The sequence below is a fragment of the Sinocyclocheilus anshuiensis genome, unplaced genomic scaffold, assembly GCF_001515605.1.
Source record: "Sinocyclocheilus anshuiensis isolate Anshui unplaced genomic scaffold, SAMN03320099.WGS_v1.1 scaffold24, whole genome shotgun sequence".
In the NCBI taxonomy this organism is placed as follows: Eukaryota; Metazoa; Chordata; class Actinopteri; order Cypriniformes; family Cyprinidae; genus Sinocyclocheilus; species Sinocyclocheilus anshuiensis.
Window position 1 is genome coordinate 786,011 of NW_015557090.1, and position 9,270 is coordinate 795,280.

At 35.9% G+C, this 9,270-nt stretch overlaps 1 protein-coding gene across 4 annotated transcripts in view; it reads left to right on the forward strand.

Moving 5' to 3' along the window:
• Positions 1–9,270, forward strand: part of LOC107677089 (mitogen-activated protein kinase-binding protein 1-like) — a 51,033-nt gene that overhangs the window by 26,625 nt on the left and 15,138 nt on the right. For all 4 annotated transcript variants that reach the window (XM_016471883.1, XM_016471884.1, XM_016471885.1 and 1 more), the window contains 8 exons: positions 4,592–4,755; positions 4,832–4,923; positions 5,068–5,193; positions 5,297–5,367; positions 6,195–6,316; positions 7,328–7,403; positions 7,501–7,612; positions 7,698–7,761. In XM_016471883.1, the coding sequence (XP_016327369.1) occupies positions 4,592–4,755; positions 4,832–4,923; positions 5,068–5,193; positions 5,297–5,367; positions 6,195–6,316; positions 7,328–7,403; positions 7,501–7,612; positions 7,698–7,761 (827 nt within the window). The remainder of the gene's footprint in view (positions 1–4,591; positions 4,756–4,831; positions 4,924–5,067; positions 5,194–5,296; positions 5,368–6,194; positions 6,317–7,327; positions 7,404–7,500; positions 7,613–7,697; positions 7,762–9,270) is intronic.

The window sequence follows — 9,270 nt, forward strand, 5'->3', positions numbered from 1 at the left end:
TATATATATATATATATATATATATAGTACATATAATACAAGGCCGGTTTCACACTGCACGCATAAGCAGGACATGAGCAGAGCATATTTTTTTCGGCGCCCAGGTTAGAGTATTCACACCACATGCAGATGTGGCGCGACAGTTCCATGTTTCCCAACCACCATATGACATTCAGCGCTGTGAAAAAATAGGCTTAATAAATGCACGAAAACACATCCAGTGTTTCCCACAGACTTGCACTCTGTGTGGCAGCACTTCCCCCGGGGAAAATATACAGTACATGTGTATATAATGTAAATATAAAACAGCAGAAATAGTGGTTTCCCCGGTAACGGCTGTAATCAAAACAGCGCTGCACTCATGAACGCTACTTTATCAGGCATTATAGGAAAGATGAAATGAAAATGACATCGATACTTTCCTGAAGACAGTCGGTTCCCTTCAAAGATTCATATAAAAACACCCGTGTCGCTCATGTTTATTCAACGAAGTCAAAGCCGTTTGGAAAATCTATTTGTGGTGGTCAGCGTTGATATTGTGGCGGGCCGCTACAAATAAATCAATGTTTGAGAAACACTGACATCTTTGCCAGGAGTTTTTGCCCAAATTTCAAAGGCTCGTTTAAAACTATAGTTTATATGTATATCTTAACGTTAAGATTACTTTTATCATGCAAACTACACTATACAGCATGTTATATGCATGTGTGCTCGTGACAAATGCTGCCAGTGTGGAAGCACAATGAGCACGTGCGCTAAGTCAAGTCACCTTTATTTATATAGAGCTTTTAACAATACAGATTGTGTCAATGCAACTGTACAGCATTAATTAGGAAAATTTAGGTCCTATAATTAACACCACTGTTTTTTCAGAATTTAGAAGTAAAAAATTACTCGTCATCCAGTTTTTTTATATCGATTATGCATTCCGTTAGTTTTTCAAATTGGTATGTTTCGCCGGGCTGCGAAGGAATCAGCTAATACTGTGAAAAACACACAAGGTTTTCATATAAACACAGTTGGTTATGTCTAAAGTGAAAGCAAACCGTTGAGAGAAACTGATGCGTGCCTGTATATTAGATGCATGCAGCTCTTAAAGTGACAGCAGACTAACAGTACTAAACATGCTGTCGCTTTCTCATTAAAGGCATAGTTCACCCAAAAATTATAATTCTGTCATTATTTACTCACTCTCATGTTGTCCCAAACCTGCATTAATTCCTTTCTAGTGCTGAACAAAAAAGAAGATATTTTGAAGAATGAGGGTAACCAAACAGTTGCTGGTCCCCATTGACCCTATTGGAGAAAAAAAAATACTATGGAAGTCAATGGAGACCAGCAAACTGGTTGGTTACCCTCATTCTTCAATATAACTTTTATGTTCAACAGTAGAAAGAAACTCATTTAGGTTTAGAATGATCCCTTTAATATTAATAAAACAACAAAACACAAAGAGAAAAATCACTCACTGCTCTTGACTGAAGAACTTTATACACTTCACTGTATGTAATGCAACTGTATTAGTGTTTTATTTTTATATTTGTTCATTCAATTTCTTGATTGCTACTGCTAAATACCTACTGTACCTGAAAAATAAAGCACTTTGTTTTTTTGTTTGTTTTATATATTATGTGTAGTTGTCATGTACATCTTTGTTCTTATTTTTTAATAACAAATATAAAATGATGACATTTTTATCTTTGCCCATTTTGGCCTAAATATCTGCCATTCTTTTTTTATTTTATATTTTATTACTATGTACTACTTATGTACTACTTTCTTTTTAAAATAGGTCAGTTAGTTTGGCTGTACTGCTCAGACAACTTGCAAAATAGTAAAACCAACATAAAGAATTGGGATAAAATTGTGAAATGTAATTTCAAATGATATTTTTGCCATATCGCCCACCCCAAAAAGGTATTGTATGCATTGGATGTGTATGTGTATGTATTGTATGTGTATGAAGATTTTTTTATCCTCATATTAATTAGGAGTCTGAATTAGATATATGTACTTTTAATATTTCATTTGTAACTTTGTCACACTGTAGAACCATGACCGTAATCTAGTAAATATGAAACCTATTTTAGAGTTTAAAAAAAAATTTACATCCAAAAACACAAACCCAAATGGTTGCAAAATCATTGAAGCCAAAAACAAAGAAAAATGAATAAAAGGATAGCTCACCTAAAAATTTAATTTCCAAAAGACTTTCAAGAAACTTTCAAAAGCCTTTAGCTCATCTTCAACAGAGACATTTTCTTATTTCCATTGACAGTCTATTCCACCAAAACTTTGACGCTTCAAAAAGTTCACAAAAAATTGTATATGAATCGAGCTCAATGTATGTACATTGATCAATGTTTATATGGGAGTAAAAGTCTTAATAAATCTGTTCATCATATGAAGTTATTCAGAAGACTTAAGCTGCTTAATTCATTTGTATTACTTTTGCTATTAGGGATGCACCGGATATTCGGCAACCGAAATAAGCGAAAAGGCCGAATAATATGTACCGAACAATGACTAACGCGATCAAATAGAAGCGCGCACTAATGCAGCAAACATGTTGGCAGTGTGAAAGTATTTAAAACTATCAGAGAAAGACGCAGAAATCATTACAAGCACGAAGCACCGACAGCGAGAGACTGTTTAGTGCTGCATCACATGTCTCCGATGAGAAGAGGTGGCTGATGCTGGTGGTTAAGTTACTGTATGATGATTGAAATTGCGAAATGACCTTTAAACGATTAGTAAATAAACTGCAGAATGTTATATTTTCTAATGCACGCAGGACTTGCATGTATTCTGACAGCGCTGCACGAGCTCCCGGCGCCAGGGTTCAAAGTCCAAAGCGCGAGGAAAATCTGTGCGAAACTGTTACTCGTCAGTTGCTCAGTAACATTTTTGTGAATTTTTTTAAAGGCATGTGACAATGTGATAAGTGCGAGAGGTGGCTGATGCTGGTGGTTAAGTTACTGTATGATGATTGAAATTGCGAAATGACCTTTAAACGATTAGTAAATAAACTGCAGAATGTTATATTTTCTAATGCACGCAGGACTTGCATGTATTCTGACAGCGCTGCACGAGCTCCCGGCGCCAGGGTTCAAAGTCCAAAGCGCGAGGAAAATCTGTGCGAAACTGTTACTCGTCAGTTGCTCAGTAACATTTTTGTGAATTTTTTTATAGGCATGTTGCAATGTGATACGTGCGACAAACATCTTCCCAAATTCCTAATGAGAATCATTTATAAATCTGCATGCTGTTGTCAACAAAAAGAAGCAGTGAGATCTTCCTGTGGGTTTCTGCCAAAATAAAAGCAAAGAAAAAGCAACTCCATCAACATTCATAAATGATCGTATTGTAATTTTACTGGTGTTCTGTAAAATAAAATAAAAAAGACAATAATAATGATAATAATAATTACCCTACAACAGATCTATTAATACATTTCTTATAACATTCACACACAGAATATATTACAGATCCCAATTTGAACACTAATGTTTTAAAATAATTCTCTTCTGCTCAGCAAGGCTGCCTTTATTTGTACAGTAAAAATTACATGCCTGGTTCAAAAATGGCCAAACAATATTATTTTACTAAGTTATTAATTTGAAGTTAAAGGGATAGTGAAAATGTGATGTTTATCTGCTTACCCCCAGGGCATCCAAGATGTAGGTGACTTTGTTTCTTCAGTAGAACACAAACGAAGATTTTTAACACAAACCGTTGCAGTCTGTCAGTCATATAATGGAAGTGAATGGGAATCACGGCTTTGAGAGTCAAAAAAACATACACAAACAAAACCAAATTAAACCCTGTGGCTCGTGACAATACATTGATGTGTAAAGACACGAAACGATCGGTCTGTGCAAGAAACTGAACCGTATTTATGTAGTTTTTACCTCTGATTCACCGCAATGTCCGAACTGTCCTTAGCGCGTTTGCATCTTCTTCTTCTTCTTGCTTTACGGCGGATCACAGACTTATAAGCGCATTACCACCACCTATCTGTCAAATGGACCATTGAGACTCCTAATTGAGATTGTAGATAGTGTCAATGGTCCATTTGAGAGATAAGTGGCGGTAATGCACTTATAAGTCAGCGTCTTTACACATCAATGTATTGTCACGAGCCACAGGGTTTAATTTGGTTTTGTGTAAATATTTTTAAATTGTTGTTTTGTAATTGATTTTTTTTATTTGAAAAGCAGGACGAAACAGTAAAAAGCATTTTTAATTAAAAGCTATTTAATTAATGCAATGGTGAAAAACAAAAAGGCAAAATAGGCCTACAATGAGGGGAAAAAATTTGAAAACCCGTATTCGCCTTCGGCCCAGTGTTTCATTTTGTTCGGCTTCGGCCAAGAATTTTCATTTCGGTGCATCCCTATTGGCTATGTCTTTTTGAAATTTTGGTGAAATAAACTTTCAATGGAGGGACAAATATCTCTCAGGTTTCATTAAAATACCTTAATTTGAGTTTTCAAGTTTAACTAAAGGCTTATGGGTTTGAAACGATGTGAGGGTGAGTAATTGATTCTTCTTGTCTTCACTGATTTCGATGCATGTGAATGTCTTTCAGGATATCGTAAGGATAGTGTATGTGGATGATGACACGCAATACCTCAAAGCCGAGGCTGAGAGAGCTGAGGGAGCAAGCCAGGATGGGAAATCTGGGATCAGGGTGCTGGGAATTAGCCCAGATGGCCAACATTTGGCTGCTGGAGACCGCAGTGGAAACCTGAGGTGAGAGGAATGAGGGATCTGATCCGAGAACTAAATCATAAATGAACATATGCTGAATCAACGGTCACTTCTGCAGAATCTTTGGCTTGCAGTTCATGGACGAGCTGCAGAAAATTGAGGCTCATGATTCGGAGGTCTTGTGTCTAGCCTTCTCCCCTACTGAGACTGGTAATGAGCCGTGTCTTTTTTTCAAACATTTTTATTTAATTTGATTTGAAATATGGATATTAGTGTTAAGCATGCTGAGTGGGGCTGTGAAAACCGACACATTTTTATTATCGTCAGTGTAGATGAGCGTGTTTTTCCTGTCAGGTTTGCATCTGTTGGCTTCTGCGAGTCGTGATCGGCTCATTCACATCTTTGACATGGAGAAGAAATGCAATTTAGTGCAAACGGTTTACGATCATTCGGCCTCCATCACTGCCATCAAGTTTACAGGTGACTTCACAATAGATAAACACTTAATGATCATATACTCTTACATATTTAGATGAAGACATTTCATACATTTCTCAAGCGTATTATGCATGTATCTTTGTAGGACTGAGTTCAGAGTTGTGTATGGTCAGCTGTGGCGCCGACAAGAGCATCTATTTTCGATCTGCTGAAAAGGTAAGGATGCTATAATTACATTTCATAAATTTTTTTCTGTGTTACATCTGCTATATTATAGAGGTTTCTTCTTATATCTACTACATAGACAGCGTAGAGATTGCCCCGTGATAAATAGGCTGCCCTGGAGTAGATCATTCAAAATATTGGCATGATTCTGGAGATTATTAAACAACAATTATTAAATGTTTTATATGTTAACCCTCTGATACATGAATTATTAAAAGAAGAAAAAGGATACAATTGCTTAATGTTTTAAATAAATATAATTTATTTATTAAAAATCTAAAATTTTAAATATATAATATTAAATTATATATTATATAAACATTATGCTCTTCTTGCATACAGAATGTGTTTTATACATATTTACTTTTTAATATAAAGTTAAGCTTTTTTCCCTGTTTCCCCATAATGAACTATTTTAACAGTAAAAATGTGCAGTACTAAAAAATTCAATTGATTAGACATTCTTTCTTGTTATAAAATTTTTATTAAACCAATAAAATGGAATCCAGAAAAATTAAAATAGGAAAACACAAGAATTTGGGAAATAAAATAGAGCCTTCAAATATTAGCCTTTGGTGAACTTTATAATATTGTTGTTAAATTGTATGCATTTCAATTTCAGCTAAGCAGACATACTTTTTTGGATTCACTGAAATGTAATTAAACCTTTAAATAAAATGAAATCTAGAAAACAAAAAAAGATGGAATTTGGGGAAAAAATGAAATGGCAGTGGACATGTCAGACGGTTAATCAGTGCACAAACAAATAAATGCTTTGACTTTGTGTTTGATGAATCTGTTTGTGTCTCTTCTGAAAGACCTCGGAAGGCTTGAACTTCTCACGATCACATCACATAGTGGAGAAGAGCACACTGTATGACATGGACCTGGACGCTACACGCACACACACGGCCATCGCGTGCCAGGACCGGAACATTAGGTAGGGCTTTGTGTGAGCTCTTACTTCCTTCTACTTATACATTTTTATTGGTCTGTTTTTATTTAAAAAATGTTTTAACGCTGATACTACGATAATAAATTGAGGCCATTTAAAGGGATACTCCACCCCAAAATGAAAATGTAGTCATTAATCACTTACCCCCATGTCATTCCAAGCCTGTAAAAGCTTAGTTCGTCTTCGGAAACACAATTTAAGATATTTTGGATGAAAACCGGGAGGCTTGTGACTGTCCCATTGACTGCCAAGTAAATTACACTGTCAAGGCCCAGAAAAGTATGAAAGACATCGTCAGAATTGTCCATCTGCCATCAGTGGTTCAACCGTAACGTTATGAAGCAACAAGAATACTTTTTTGTACGCGGAGAAAACAAAAATAACGACTTTATTCAACACTTCGTCTCCTCTATGTCTGTCCGCATCACCGTAGCGCCACTTTGGAGAAAATGAGCCACAAGGATACATCTTCTACGTGTATTTACACTGTGATTTGAAAGAAAACAGCGCATCCTTGTGGCGCGGCTGACGCAGAAGAGCGTAAGCTGCCTGCGTTCAGCTCATATTCTCCAAAGTGGCGCTACGGTGATGCGGACAGACATAGAGAAGACGAATTGTTGAATAAAGTCGTTATTTTTGTTTTCTTCGCATACAAAAAGTATTCTCGTCGCTTCATAACGTTACGGTTGAACCACTGATGGCAGATGGACTATTCTGACGATGCTTTTCATACTTTTCTGGACCTTGACAGTGTAATTTACTTGGCAGTCAATGGGACAGTCACAAGCCTCCCGGTTTTCATCCAAAATATCTTAAATTGTGTTCCGAAGACGAACTAAGCTTTTACGGGTTTGGAACGACATGGGGGTAAGTGATTAATGACCAAATTTTTATTTTGGGGTGGGGTATCCCTTTAAGAGGCATGATAAGAACATTATCAGATCTTCACAGAGTTATTTGCATGAATGCCATTTAAAGCCACTTTTACATTTTCAGAGTGTACAATGTGCAGAGTGGCAAGATGAAAAAGTGTTTCAAGGGCTCCCTGAATGATGATGGGACACTGCTTAAGGTTTGTGTATGATGTGAATAATGCTTTTTATGGTAGTTCATGTTTTCAGTCAAAAATCTTTTCATTTTTGGCAATGACTTTGTATTTTTGCTCTCAGGTTCAGTTGGATCCCTCTGGGATGTTTCTGGCCACCAGTTGTTCAGACAAAAATATCTGTATCTTTGACTATGAGTCAGGCGAATGTGTAGCCACCTTATTTGGACATTCGGGTAAGATTGTTTTTCTTAATCGCTGAATTAATTCTTTCCCCACATAAATCTCCTTATTGTTAAACAAACTTTTATCCCCGCACAGAAATTGTTACAGGTATGAAGTTCAGCCAGGACTGCAGGCATCTGATCACTGTCTCTGGTGACAGGTAAATCTTTTAAATGTATATATTTTACTACTTTATTTTAATTATTGATGTAAAAATTTTTTTTACAGTATTAAATATAGGAAAAATAAACTAAATAGAACAATTTGTATATATTCATCATATATCATACATATTAATATTTAACATATTCAGATATAAAACAGTATATGGATGTGGTTTGCAGAGTTCCTGCGGGTCCTTAAAGTCTTAGATATTTTAAGTTTGGTAAAATATAAGGCCATAAAAAGTCTTAAATGTTCTAACAAAAATCTTCAATTTAATTTTAAGCGGTATTGATTTTGGGTGTGGAAAACAGGAAACGTGAGACAACTTAATGTGATTATTTAACTTCAAAAGACTATGGTTAAATTAATGCGAGCGCTGAATGTTCAAAGTCAAAATGTGTTGCTGTTGTGCATTATACAGACTCATGGTTTCACAGCAGTTTGCTGTCAATGAATAATTGTGCATTTATGCCAAGCAGTTGTTTATGATCTACTGTTGATGAATTGTGACTTTACTTCATGGTGTTTGTATTTTAATATGTTGACGTTAATATGTAGATGGTTGAAAGTGCATTTTTTCTCTTATTTTGAACTCCTATTTTGAGCAGCTGGAAGTAGTAAAGCATATACATTGCAAAATAAGAGTCCCTGTGTATTTTGGGCTTGTTTATAATTAAAAGTCCTGCATTATTCTTAGCTTTTTCTGTTTGTTATTGGTATTTTTGAGATTCGATAAACTGTATCTGGCGTTAAATGTAAACATTAAATTGAATGTAGATTTTAGTAGTGTCGCGACTATAATCTTTTTTGTTTTCTTAAAGGGTTACTCCACCCCAAAATAAAAATTTGGTCATTAATCCCTTACCCCCATGTCGTTCCAAACCCGTAAAAGCTTCGTTTGTCCTTCGGAACACAATTTAAGATATTTTGGATGAAAACCGGGAGGCTTGTGACTGTCCCATTGACTGCCAAGTAAATTACACTGTCAAGGTCCAGAAAAGTATGAAAGACATCGTCAAAATAGTCCATCTGCCATCACTGGTTCAATCTGAATTTTATGAAGCGACGAGAATACTTTTTGTACGGAAAGAAAACAAAAATAACGACTTTATTCAACAATTCGTCTCCTCCACGTCACCGTAGCGCCATTTTGGAGAGTATCCACTGAACGTAAACTGCGTATGCTGTTCTGTGTCAGCCGCACCACATGGATGCGCTGTTTTCGTTCAAATCAAAGCGTAAATAAACGTAGAAAACTTATCCGTGTGGTGCGGCTGACACAGACAAGTAGAACAGCATACGCAGTTTGTGTAGAGTGGATACTCTCCAACGTGGATACGGTGATACAAGGTGGATACAAGTGGATACAGTGACGCGGAGGAGATGAATTGTTGAATAAAGTCGTTATTTTTGTTTTCTTATCGTACAAAAAGTATTCTCGTCGCTTCATAAAATTCAGATTGAACCACTGATGGCAGATGGACTATTTTGACGATGTCTTTCA